We start from the raw sequence: 14,260 nt of genomic DNA, 5'->3' as shown, positions 1-14,260 counted from the left end.
TGAGTAAAGAGCACTAAAAATGGAATTCTCAGCTGCCATAACACTGGTATGGACTAGCTGAGTGTCTTAGAACAGCTACTCTCGAGTGCTTAAGGCCAGAAACTGGAAATAACTGTCACTGGAATCATGTATCTTATAAAGGTTCTCAGCTCAACTTATAGATTCTAGTGGGTTCTGGTGCATCTAGGTTTGTCATAACTCTCCATTCTACCATTTGTCTTCATGCCCCTACATGAGGACCTGATTCCCCTCTGCCTCCTTTGTAAACAAATGGTACCTGTGATTTTGTCTCGGTCTCTTGTATAGCCACAACAGTCTACCAGATATCCAAAACTTTTTTAGACTCGGGTCACCCAGTCATCTGTTGTTTGCTAGCGACAAGAATCAGGGTATGAGCATTCTGACAGCCTCACCATTGCTCAGTTCCAGTCAGCACAATTGGCTTCTCTGCAAAGCTTTAGACTGTGCCTATATATTTTGAGTTAGTCTACTATAGACACTGGTTTGCTAAAATGTGCGGCTACTTTGATATGTTGTAACAGTAATAAATAGAAAAGGGACAATAAGGAATGTTCAAAGGTCACTAGTATGTTTTTCAAATCTTGGGTTTATTTTATAATTAAAAATGTATTTTGAAAGGACTTGGGAAAGCTAAGACCTACCACTGCTGCTTTAGCTTAATTTGAAGAAAGACATTATAACAGAGAAGCTTGGACCTTCACTTTCTTAGTTCAGAATACCAAGAATAGGCAGAAGAAAGTGCTTTAGAAAGTGCTTAGTGCCATGATTTCCACCTTGAGAAAGAAAAGAGTTTATGGTGTAGTCTCACAGGGATTCTTGGGGTGAAAAGAATGATGGGGTAAGCAAGTTTGATTACAGCTCCACTTGGGGTAATCTCAGTTGTCATAAAAAGGTTCATCCCTAGGGCTGGGGATGCCCCTCAGCTTGTAGAATGCCTGCCTGGTACACATGAAGCTTTGGGTTCAGTCTCTGTCACCACGTGAACCAGGTATGGTTGGCACACTAGCCTGGGCTCTGTGCTACTTTGTCTCAAAAAACAAAAGCTACCTCCAAGGTACTACAATTCAGTGGCCAGCTCTCCTGAACCCTTTTTTTTTTTTTATTGGTGCATGTCATATACAGTCATCACACTTAAGAAAAATCCCACTCTCAAACATTCCTGTTTTATTTAAAGGACTGTCCCCACCTGAAATGGACACTTCTTGGGAGAGAAAAATGACTAACCACAATTCACAGCAAGCAATTTTTATTATAAGCTTGTGGTTACTGTAACCACAACAAAAAGTAAAAGTTGTTCTTAGGAGACTTAAGTGAAAAGATCTCAGAACTGAATCCAAGTGTGTATCTCCTCAGCTGGAGGTGGCTTCTCTCGTGTTTAGTTTGCTTTTAATATTTGAAAACCAGGGTGGATTTGTCTTCTCTAAAATAGAGAAGCGTTGAGTCACATGACAGCATGTTAGAGGAAATGTTTTTGTGCAATACGTCATATTTAAATTGTGCTTTTGGGAAGAAAGTAAAAAGGGGAAGAGGCTAGGGGAAAGCAAAGGCAAATGGAACATGACTGCTGTGCTCCTCGGATTCTCAATTCCTCTCTAAAGCCCCAGTGACTACAATTTCCTCCCCTTTTTGTCTCTGAAGTATAAGCAGAATAATTCTGCTGGACACAAGTTTTAGACATAATGTCTCGTTTAAAAAGATACTATGAAACAGTGTGATGCCCTTAGTTATAAAATTCCACGGCTGGCAAATCGACAGTAACAGCCATGTTTTGTTTGACTGCCTGGAGTTCCTGGTTGCTGGCTTCCCCCACTCCACTGCATTCGGTTGAGCACTCTTCCATCGCCCCTGGAGCTGGGAGAACACACTGAAACAGCCAGGGAACAGCCTCCTGCTGCCTCCCTGACGACAGACAACATGGACAGCTCTTCGGGCGCCACCCAGCCGGCGCGGGGTGCACACCGTCCCCCGCCTCGCACTCGCCCATCGCCCATCGGGTCCGCGGAGGCGGCAGGGGGTGGTCCTGATGCCCGACTCGAGCACGAATCAACACGGGCTCCCCCAGCTCTTTTCTGAAGTCCCTCCCTGTCGCCCGCGGGGAGGGCAGAGCTACAGGGCTCCACGCGAGGAGGACGGACCCACCCTCTGCCGGCTCCCCTGGCCGTGCCACCTTCCCACTCCCGGGGCGACGGAGGCTCGCTTCACGGACCCAGGACGCAGCGGCCGCAGGAACCCGGTGGCCAGTAAGCGCCCTGCTCCGCAGCACAGTCCCGCGTGGGCGGAAACGGCTCCGCCCCTTCACCCTAGGGGGCGGGTCTTCCGCCTGGGCAGCGGCGCAATGCGGAAGAGCTGGACCTGCTGGAGCGGAAGTGACGCTTCGGGCGGCTGTAGCGGCGGAGGCTGCGGGAGAAGGAGGAGGAGGAGCCGGAGGAAGAGGTGAGGCAGCGGGCGGGAGGGCGGGGGGCGGAGAGCGGCCCGGGCTCGACCCAGCGGCAGCCGGCCGGCCGGGTGGACGCTTCCTGAGCGGTGGCGGCCGTCGCAGCCGGGTCGCAAGCGGTGAGAAGCGGCAGAGGGCCGAGGGTGGCGGGTGGTGCGGAGACCCCGGGGCGGCGGGTGGCTTGCCCTGACAGCGGCTGTCACCCAGCGGGCGGGAAAGGACCCAGTCGGCACAGGCTCCCTGGTATCTCCGGCGGTGCGTAATGGAGGCGCTGGAGCGCCCGGTGCCTCAGTTCTCCCCCGGCTCCCCGGGAACTCGTTGAGTGGCGGTGGGATCCATTCGTCACCGTGAGCTTCGTGACTGGGCAGGAGGCGGCGGTCACCTGTGTGGTTTTCCCTGCCCTTCGCCGCCGCCCTGGAGAGTCCGCGGTGTGATAATCCCGTCCCTCTCCGGCCCCCTCGGGAGCTTTGAATCAGCCTGATTAACCTTCCCTCCCATCCCCTTGCCCATTCCGCCTAGGGATCGGCTTGAAGTTTCCCCATCAGTTCCCTTCCCGTAGTGACAGATCGTGAAGCAGGAAGCCGATAAACAACCCCAACTGAAAATACGCTACAGAATTTCCCTTTGGGGAAACATAGATTAAATGGGAAATCCACCTTATCCAAACCAGGACCGACGGTGCTAAAAACCCCTGCCTTGACCTGCCGTATCTTGAGAACTGGATGCGTTTCCTTTTGCCTTTTGGTTAAGAAAAAAAAAAAAAAATGGTGACGCCTTATCTTTTGGAATAAACCGTTCACCCCTGAGCTCTCTTTTTCTCTACCCCCCAACCCCCATCAAACTTGTCAGTGAGGGACCTCAGGAGGACGCCTAGCAGTCCTTGCAGCAGAAGGAAACCTCAGGTGCATTGGCTTGGTTTCCACAGGGCTGCCTCTGAAGAAAGGAGAATGGCGTTCAGCAAAGGATTTCGAATCTACCACAAATTGGATCCCCCACCGTTCAGCCTCATAGTGGAAACTAGGCATAAGGAAGAATGTCTCATGTTCGAGTCTGGGGCTGTGGCTGTGCTCTGTAAGTCACGTGTTTTCACCTGGCCGATTCTGATCTCTGTTTTGGTTGTAACTCAACAGTTTACAAAAAAAAAAAAAAAAAAAAAAAAGATTCTTGAGAACCTTCTCCCTGAATTTTATCTTCTGAGTTTTAGCGTATGGATTTATGCTTTGCTTAATTTGAATGAAGCCTTATTTTCTGTAAACTGAGATAACTCAGGTTTTTATTGGCATGATGGTGGTGCAGGGCGGTGCAGATTTGCTGCCGGGAGTTTGTTTTCCTTCTGTTCAGCTTCTAGAAGTTTATCTTTTTTGTAAAGTGGTATTGCAGTTTTGTCTTTATCACATTAACCCAATAAGACAGCTTGCATCTCCTGTTATACCCAGAATTTTGTGGGTCGGATTTAACAGGAATGATATGATCTGTGCATCGTACATCAAACCCTTATTTGTTTATTTATTTATTCAGGTGTCCCTTGTGCTCATGTGTGGTATTGGTGGGTCAGATTCAGGGCTTCAGTCACTCTAGGCAAGTGCTGACCATCTGCTGCTCCAGCCTAAGCTTTTATATCTTTAATAAGAATTGCAGACAGCTCCTAAAATATTTCATGTGACATATGTGCTTGATTTCATATTATTGAAAAATGACCTTTATTTTAAAAGGATTACTTATTGTACCACACAAAATGATGTTTAGGTAAATTTGTGGCAGATAGATGAAAATAAAACGACTGATTCACATTGTGCTTCGTTCTTTTTTTTTTTTTTAACATTTAGTCATTTATTTGTGTGTAGGTAGGGGACAAGTGGGGATCAGAACAGCTTGTGGGAGCTCCTCCTATATAGGTCTCAGGGATTAAACTCAGGTCTTCAGGCTTGGTGGCAAAAGCTTTTTACCTGCTGAGACATCGAATGTAGCCCCTGCTTCATTCTTAATACAAGACTGGGGCAGACAACCCCAGTTTGGTATTGTCTCAAGTATTTGTTTTAAACAGATTTTCTAATGGTAACTACTTGTTCTTTTATTATTATTATTATTAATTATCATTATTATTTTAACAGTCTATTAGAGTTATAGCTGGGGCCTTCATGATATAGCCAATGCCACTGAATTCCAGACCCTCCCCTCCCCCCCCCATCTCCTGAGTGCTGAGAATACAGGTGAGCACTACTGTGCAGGTATATGCAGTGCTAGGGATTGACCTTAGGGCTTCATACATGCTAGGCGAGCACTCTGCCAACTGAACCACACCCCCAGCCCTCTTATATTTTGCTCAGATTGTTTATTGAACATGATGTTTGGACTTAAGAGATGGTCAGTTGGTAAATGCTTGCCGTGTGAGCATACAGGTCTGAGTGTGATCCGCAGTCCCTTCATGAAAGCCTGGCAGGGCATCACATGCTTATAATCCCAGCACTGGGGAAGCAGAGGCAGGAAGGTCTCGGGGCTCTCTGGTCAGATGTTGTAGTCAAGTTTCTAAGATCCAGATTTGGCATAAGAATCTAACTCAGAAAATAATATGGAGAGCAATAAAGGAAGATGCTTAATCAACCTCTGGCCTCCATGCGCGCGCGCGCGCACACACACACACACACACACACAGAGTTTAAATGACATATTTACTAGTATAAGCCTTAAATAGTTTAAATACTGCTCTTTAGACTCAATAAGAGCATAAAATCCAGACTTATATATGCATATATGATTTCTATGTTGGTTCAAGTGTAACCTGACTGAAATAGTAAAATTTTATTCTGGTAGAGAAAATGATAGTGACATAATGAACAACTCTTAAGCAAAGATTAGTATATAACAAATGTCTGTATTCTTAGTGTTTCCAGTAATATGATTTAAAGGGAGAGACAAGGGGCGGACACAATCTAAGAAAAAGTTTAAGTAATATTCAGTATGAACTTCAGTGTTCCAAATTGGTTTTTATGTTATGTTTTATTAAAGCATATTGGTTATGTTTTAATAAAAGGAAAAATGCCATGCTCCAGTGTTAATCTCCATAATGTGTTTCATACTGTAGATGTGCTTACAGTATTGAACACTGAAATAAAAACATGAGGCCGGAGGGGCTTGGCTAGTAATGTAAACTGTTATCAGCTGCTTGTGTTTGGTACACAACCTACCTACCTACAACATTAATACACCTACAACCTACAACATTAATACACTACCTGATGTATTAATGTTGTCTAGATACAGTTACAAATGGGAAGTCACTGTGGACTTGCAAGTTATGACTTTACCTGTTTTCAGAATTATTGCTGTGTGTTAAGGAAAAAAAAAATCATACTTCTGAAACCTCAGTGGTTTTTATGCCAAATAAGGCTTTTTAAAAGGCCCCAAAACATCTATTGGGTTCATTAATTATGAAGTAGAATAACATTAAAATATTCTTAACAATTTATTTTCAGCTTTGGGAATTGAACCTAGGTACTGTGTGTTAAGCACTCTACCACCAAGCTGTAGCCATAGCTTAATTGCTTGTTAATTCTGTTTGTCTTCATTGGATTTAAGCTATGTGAGTAATTCTCAGACAGCACAAACGTTTGAATACTGCTTCTCTCTGTAACACTAACAGAAATGGATACATATTCTCTTGGATGTGTTATTTTTTTTCTATAAACTCTACAGCAACACTTAAATATATTTTGATTTGACTTTTTAATCCATACATAAAAATTACACATGTAGCTACAACCCATGATGTTTCAATACATTTATACATTATATAATGTTGAAATGGTATTAGGCATTTGCAATTTATGGTAAAAACATGCAAAATCCTTTACCCTAGTTTTCATAAAATACACAGAACAGCGTTAGATGAGTTGACTTATGAAATTAGTTAGGTTCTAGGTTGCATTGCATGTCTGTAACCCCAGGACACTCCAGGTAGACAGAGCTTGTATTTGAGGCTATCCTGGGCTACATAGCAATATACTGTCTCACACACACACACACACACACACACACACACACACACACAAAACTAACTTGGCATTTAATTTGGAGTGATAGCAAAGTAGGTGTTGTCCTGCATAATAAAACAAACAACCTGCAGAATTTCAAATGCCTGCTGCACTCTGGGACTGTCCTGAAGATCTGGTGTGTCCTCTTCACTGTCCCCATTCCCGACCCGAGAAGCCTCAGGGCACGCTGCCTACCAACCTGCAGTCATTCTTATCGTCAGAGTGTGGCCCTGTCTTCTTCAGACAGTGCAAGCTCCTCTGCCTGGGTCTCAAGGTCTTGCTTAATCTTTCTCTACTCTTTCTGCTCAGTGGTGATCTCCTTCCGAGAGCCTGGTGTCTTCAGTAGTCTCTCAAAGTACTAGGGACTGAGCAGTCTTCATTGTGTTCTTAGTGGACTTACAATGACTTCATTAAGGTTTGGGGTCGGTTGGTTGTTTTCAGTGTTTTTGCTTCCTCACAGTGTTTCTCCTACTTGCTGTGTAGCTGAGGATGACCTTAGCCTCCTGATCCTCCTGAGTGCTAAGCCACTGGGTCCTAGTCTGACACAGTAGTTTTCTATGCCCAGGCTGCACAGCATATCCATCTGGGAAGTTGTCACAAATACGGGTACCTAGGTTCCTATAGTCCATCAGAATGATAATTTCTGAGCAAACCTTATGTGTGCCTTGCCAGTATAGCTTTACCAGATGACTTTTTTCTTAACCTATAGATTTTATCTAAAATTGCCATGTTTTCAGAATTTTAATGAGGGGATTGTATATTATAGGGCTCATCATTTTCTCGAAGCCCTCAGGCTGAACCGAAAGATAATTCTCCCGTGACATGGAACTATGTACATGCTTCTTAGGGTTCCTATCTCTAATGCTTGGCACAGATCTTACTCATGACTGAGGGACGCATAGTTATTAGGTGGGAAAGACTAATCTCCAATAGAAAGTGGACAGACTCAAAGCTATTGTCTGTTTCACAATATGGTATGTGGGGCTGAGGAGATGGCTCAGTGGATAAAGTGTTTGCTGAGCAACCACAAGGACTTAAATTTGGATTCCAGCACCCATCTAAAATTCAGACTGGGTATGAGGTGGAGAGAGGCAGATCCAGGGATTGCCTGGTCAGTCGGCCAGCTCAAACCACCAGCTCTGGGTTAAAAGATGCTATTTCAAAAATAAGGTAGGGAGTGATAGAGGAAAAGACCTGAGCCAACTAACCTCTGACCACATACACAGCGTCACAGACACACACAGACACACACACACACACACGTTTGGTATGGGTATTTTTGGCATTGATGGGGATTGAACCTGGTTTCACACAGCACATAGGCAAATACTCTGCTACTGAGCTGAGCTGCACTCCTTGCCCACTTTCATTTTTTTTTTTAAGATTCATTTATTTATTATATGTAAGTACACTGTAGCTGTCTTCAGGCGCAGCAGAAGAGGGCATCAGATCTCATTACAGATGGTTGTGAGCCACCATGTGGTTGCTGGGATTTGAACTCAGGACCTTTGGAAGAGCAGTCAGTGCTCTTACCCGCTGAGCCATCTCGCCAGCCCCCACTTTAATTTTTAATTGATATATAATAACTTGTATAGTGTTATGGGGCACAATGTGGTCTTTCTATATATACATATAGGGTTTGTGGAGGATTTTTTTTGTTTTTGTTTTTTTTTTGCTGTTGTTTTTTTGTTTGTTTGTTTTTTGTTTTTTTCAAGACAGGGTTTCTCTGTATAGTCCTGACTGTCCTGGAACTCACTCTGTAGACCAGGCTGGCCTAGAACTCAGAAATTCGCCTGCCTCTGCCTCCCAAGTGTTATTGTTGTTTTTAAGCCATTCAGAATCCTCTCATAGTCATTTTGAAATATGCATTATTATTGGCTGTAGCTAACCTGATGTGTAAATAGAGCACCAGAACTCATTCCTCCTAAGAATTGACTCTTTTATCCACAGATGAATTCTCTCCAAGTGTTGCATCACTCCCAATTCTAATCCTAGTCTGCACTTGTGTGACACTGGCTTTTCTTAGATTCCAAGATGAGTGAGATTATGTCACCCGGGGTTTGTCGTGCTCCCTTGCCTAGTCATTCACTTCAGATTGTGTTCTCCAGGCCTTTCTAGGCTGTGAAGATAACAGCACTTTCCCACAGTCAATGCCATCCATTGTGTATACATACACATACCACAGAATACCTGTTGTTGTTTTTCTAGGAAATGGGTTTTCTGTATTTCAGAGGTTTGCACGAGGTGTGGTTGCACCAACACAGACCTTCATAGGAGGATGAGCTCTCACATGGGCATGTGAGCCTTAAATTTACAGCCTGGTGGGTCACCGTCCATCTCATGTCTCAGTAAATAAATAATCCTCTTCAGAACTGTAGTTTAAATACAATAGGAAGGGTGAAGTCACGTGCGGGAGTTAGAGAGTGACTCTAGAAAGAGTTATCAAGTTACAAGCAGGGCTGAGATATGGGGTATTGCTCAGTGATTATGGCACATACCTGATGCGTGTGAAGTTTTGAATTCAGTTCCCAACATTGTAAAAACAAACACCAAAAATAAAGTGAGCAAGCAAAACCCAAAAGATAGGTTACAAGATGGTGCTGTAAACGCTTCAGATGGTAATGCTAACTCTTAAAACGGAAGCCTTTGCTCCCTTTGATAGCATATCCTAGTATAGAGGTAAAATTAGATGATTTTCAGCCTTTTAAGATAGCATAATTTGGGTCATTTTCAGGCTCAAGTCATATACTTAGATACATGTAAGTAGATAGCAAAACCATAGCACTAAATTCTGGATATGGCTTTACTCCCAAGATATGCATCTGAGTTTTCTTTCTACTTATTCTCCATATTCTAAGAATGTGAGTAGTCATAACACTTCAAACCGTCAGTGCATTCTGGAGGTCTTCACAGAATGTCAGCCCTCCTGCCTTTATGGAACTGCACAGTCTGAGGAAAAAATTATATGCAAAAAAAAAAAAAAATAGTTCATTTGGGGCTGGCGAGATGGCTCAGCGGGTAAGAGCACTGACTCTTCCGAAGGTCCTGAGTTCAATTCCCAGCAACCACATGGTGTCTCACAACCACCCGTAATGAGATCTGACGCCCTCCTCTGGTGTGTCTGAAGTTAGCTATAGTGTACTTAATTATAATAATAAATAAATCTTTGGGCCTGAGTGAATGGGGTTGACCAGAGCAGTGGGCGAGCAGAGGTCCTAAAAATTCAATTCTCAACAACCACATGAAGGCTCACAACCATCTGTACAGCTACAGTGTACTCACATACATAAAATTAATAAATATATCTTAAAAAAATAGTTTGTTTATTAGAAGCTTATTCTACCATCAAAATACTAAGGAAGAGATTTGTAAACTTGAATTTTTCCATGATGCCTTCAGGTCTCATTGTTTTAGAAAACCTGTAGGCCATGATAAGATCTGCTAAGTCTTCAGTAAGCTCAAGCAGTGTGACTTTGTTTTAGCAAAAGGGTCTCACTCTAGCCCTAGCTAGCTTGGAATTTAGTATCAAGCTACATTAGTCCTCCTGCCTCAGCCCTAATTGCTGATGTTAGAGCTAAACAATAAATATTTAAATCCCAATAAGTTTAGCTGTTGTTCAAACAAAGTAACACAAACAAGTAGAGACTAATTTATCTTCATAAATAACTGCAGTTGTTTATTAATGGTCTCTGCATGCTTGGTGAGTTCCAGGCAGCTTTCACACCTTGGAAGCAGCTGGAGTGCTGCCATCCTCATCGCCTGGTCTCTGCTGAATTGATTAGGAGTTGCCTTTTACCACAGGGACTGCTAGACACCTCGCTTCACATAGACAGGGATCTCAGAATGGATTCCCTGCAGTCATGAGCTCTGAACCACTTCAGGCTAATAGTTTACCTGGGATCCAGTAGATGTTGAAACCCTAGGTGTTTTCTTCAATGTAAAATATCCTTGCACCTCCCAGTTGGCTGCAGTGCCCTGAGGCACCTCTTCATGCCTTTCCTTCAGGTCACAGGCAGTCACATGCTCTATTCCTTTCAATCCTCCCAGCTATGCTTTGTCCATGTTTTCCAGATGTGGAAAGTGCAACTTTAACAGATTAAATCTTCAGCGACAGCCCTTCCATCTGATTGTTTTTCACGGTGGTGGTTTCTGCTGTTGAGGGCTGATGGCTCTGAGTTTCCAAGTAGGAAATGAGCTAAAAGACAGGCATGGGGCTAGAGACAGGCAAGGGGCTCTGGGGTTAAGAGCATTGGCTGTTCTTCCAGAGGACCTGGTCTCAGTTCTCAGCACCCACATGACAGCTTACAACCATGTGTAACTACAGTTACAGTGGATCCGACACCCTCTTCTGTTTTCCACAGGCACCAGGCATGCACACAGGGCACAGATAGGTATTTATTCAGGTACAACACTCAAACATATAAAAATAAACGTAAAATATTGCAAATGTACTTTCTCAAAAAAAAAAAAAAAAGAAAAGAAAGAAAGAAAGGAAGGAAGGAAGGAAGGAAGGAAGGAAGGAAGAAAGAAAGAAAGAAAGAAAGAAAGAAAGAAAGAAAGAAAGNAAGAAAGAAAGGAAGGAAGGAAGGAAGGAAGGAAGGAAGGAAGAAAGAAAGAAAGAAAGAAAGAAAGAAAGAAAGAAAGAAAGAAAGAAAGAAAGACAAACCAATAGAAATGTTCTCAGTTAAAAGTGAAGTTGGCAGTGTTTTCTAGTGAGGGAATTAATAAATTTGTATTTTTGCCTCTAAGCTATTACTGTTAGTATATAGAAGTATGCTTAGATTTTACCTCATCCACTAAGTACACAACTGTTTTACTGGGCCAAATTGAATGCTACCCTGTAGAATTTTGGATGCCAAGTGTAATAAGAAGCAATGACAGGCAGTGCATTTTTTTTAATTGCCAAATGCTGTCAGTCAACATGGTTGCCCTTTAGATAAGTTACAGATTCCTTTTTTGTTTCTTGAAACCCGAGTGAGTGAAGAAGTGACTGTAGAGTTGACTTTTACAGCATTACATGAATTTAGACTTGTTCATATGATTATGTGAAGACTCTGAAGGTTTTTCTTTTTATAAAAAATTTGGAATATATATATTTAATATAAAATAAACAGTAGCTTTAATACCATCTTAAACTGAAACAGCCCAGGTCCTCAAGTCTGAAATGAGGAACAGGACTGAAAGGACCAGGTCAGCAGTTCCCAAGTGCTTTCGTTTCTTCTTAACTTTTCTGTGGGCAAAGAAAAGGAGCGCTAGAGCCTCTCACTGAACAGCAGAGTCCCTTAGTTATTACACGGTCTTGGAACTATCCAATATTGTTTCTTGGCCTGAGACACAAATAGTCCAGAAATACACACAAGACTTCTGCTTCTTACTGTGGTGGAGTAGAAGGACCTGGACTTTTGTCTCCTACGTGAAAATGAATAGTGGGACCGAGATTTTCCCTCCTATATGACAATAACAACAGCTAACTAAAGGAAATGCACAAAATGATTTTCAGATATTGAAAAATAAGACAGGTTACATACTTACAAGGATACTATTTCATTAAAGGAGCAAAGTAGCTCTCAACTAAATTCTTCTTTGGTCCTACCTAACAAAGTTTAAGACCCCAAAAGATCTGCTTTTGGTCCCAAATTACTGTTTTCCAGGAATTTAAGTTTTGAATAACAGTATCTAAGAAGTTTAAGAAAAACAAGTGTGTATGTTTATCAATCTGTATGGACACACACACACCAAAATGGCACATGTATATCGTTCAGTCCATATTCACATTGAAAGCTAGTATATATGCAAAGAAGCAGAAAATATACTTCTTAATGAGGAGAAAAGCCAATCTGTAGAAACAAATGTTAGTGTTAGTAAGGGACATTAAAAAAGCTTTGATATAAATATATTCCATATGTTCAAGAAGTTTGTGCGTGTTAACAACATGAAAAACAGGTCTGGAATCAGTTATTCAAAGTGAGAGTAACACTGTCTGATGACATCATACCCTGACAGGAGCCTTTTATTTAATACCACAGAGTGGTTGGTAAGCTAAAGGCCTAGTGGTAGACGTTATCCAGAGTGCAATGTCCAGCAGGAAAAAGACCAGTGTGAGTAAGTCCACAGGCGAGCTATGGAGCAGCTGCCTAACATAGATGTGGACTTGGAAGGAAGAGGGAAGAAAATGTTTGAAGAAATGGCCGCTGACAATTTCCTCCCAAGGTTGGTAGAAACTGTCAGTCTGCACATCCAAAAAGTTAAATGAACTCCAGGTGGAAGAAACATGAAGAAAATTACACTGTGATACAAAATTAAAAGGCTATTAAATCAGGTCAGATGCAGAGGAAAATCTTTAAAGCAACTCAAGAGAAAAGGGAGCCTGTGTATGCAAGAGTGGTTAGAGTGGCCTTGGGCTTTTCCTTAGATGCACTCCCAGGGAGAGAACGAAGAAACACCAGGTACTAGAAGGGGAAACAGAACCAAATGACCCACTTGGGTTGGGACCACTCTCTGGAACCACTGAAGAAAAATGTGTGGGGACACATTCAAAAGCTGGAAACTTAGCTCAGTGTGGAGGGTGGCAGAGAGACGGAGTTGCTTTGGCTTTCTGATGGTTTGCTGCAGTGAGGTCTGAAGCAGGCAGTGCCATTTTGAGAGAAACACAAGGAGAGAGAGAGAGAAAGAAAGAGACAGACAGACAGACAGACAGACTGACTGAGGTGTTTAGTGGACTGTCACACGGGAGAGCCGTGTATCCAGAATACTGAAAAGAAGCGTGGCTTGACAAATTGCACATTATATTTTGATTTGCTTATTAGAATTTATAAAGGTTATTAATAAGAATTTGTGTTTTATCTTTGTGTATGTCTGAGATGTGGTATCTCACAAACTGTAGTCCAGGCTGGTCTAGTCTGTTACTCATTTAGCTAAATTATGGTAATTCTCCTGCCTCAGCTTCCTGAGTGCTGGAGTTTTAGCGTGAGCTCCCATATCTGGCTTGTGTTTTATTTTTTGTAGGCTAAGATTGAGATAGACAACTGGAAAGAAAAACAAATATATTTCCTATTGTTATTCTCTATTAGCATTTCATTATAGTTAATGTTACACTCTTTAAAATAATGTTCCCCATCTATAGTCTTCCTATATGACTTAATATATGCAATGTGTTCCTTATAGAAACTAGTTCTTAGTGGTAAGAATTTACTATGGTTTGTGTGTTCCCATGTACTCTAGTAGCTGTAGTATTGCTGTTGTGTTTCAAATTGCTTTACTGAAATACAGTCTAACAGTGTTTTAATTCCCTGTGCAGCACATGTGACTAGACAGGATGAATCTTAGAATGAAGTGGCTTTCTGGCTGTTTGTTCACGAGTGCTTGTTAGTTGTTTGTCGACATTGAAAATGTGTCTTTGACCTATCTTATTTTATACTGTCTTAGAGAATGCGATGGAAAGCATGGTTGTTAGAGTCAGAGGTGGTGGAAGCTTCATGGGATTGATCCAGAGCTGGATTGTGGAGAATTACTGCTGGAATCCAGCATTTTAATTAGCATGCGCTTTAGATCTCTATTAGGACTAGTTCGTTGTTGTGGGGACTAAGACCAGAGCTATGTAAATCTACCACTGAGGTGAACAACCGTAGTCCTTTTTAAATTTCTATCTTGAAACAGGTTCTTACTAAATTGTCCATACCTGCCTTGATCTTTTGATCCTTCTGTGATAGCCTGCTGCTGGAGAAACTGGATTGACAGGCATCGTGAACATGCCTAGCAGTTCGCTAGGATTTAG

At 42.5% G+C, this 14,260-nt stretch overlaps 1 protein-coding gene across 9 annotated transcripts in view; it reads left to right on the top strand.

The window, feature by feature from the left end:
* The first annotated feature begins 2,058 nt into the window (after nucleotides 1-2,058).
* Synj1 (synaptojanin 1) overlaps nucleotides 2,059-14,260 on the top strand; it is a 79,845-nt gene continuing 67,643 nt past the window's right edge. For 3 of the 9 annotated variants that reach the window (XM_029470616.1, XM_029470618.1, XM_029470617.1), the window contains exons 1-2: nucleotides 2,059-2,454; nucleotides 3,381-3,526. In XM_029470616.1, coding sequence (XP_029326476.1) covers nucleotides 2,357-2,454; nucleotides 3,381-3,526 — 244 coding nt within the window. In that variant the 5' untranslated portion in view covers nucleotides 2,059-2,356. Of the gene's footprint in view, nucleotides 2,575-3,380; nucleotides 3,527-14,260 lie in introns of all 9 variants that reach the window. The other 6 variants (XM_029470621.1, XM_029470620.1, XM_029470619.1 and 3 more) reach the window with 3 other exon arrangements.

Source organism: Mus caroli, chromosome 16 (assembly GCF_900094665.2).
Source record: "Mus caroli chromosome 16, CAROLI_EIJ_v1.1, whole genome shotgun sequence".
NCBI classification, from domain to species: domain Eukaryota; kingdom Metazoa; phylum Chordata; class Mammalia; order Rodentia; family Muridae; genus Mus; species Mus caroli.
Note: the sequence above shows the minus strand (reverse complement) of the source record. Positions and strands in the feature narration are given on the sequence as shown.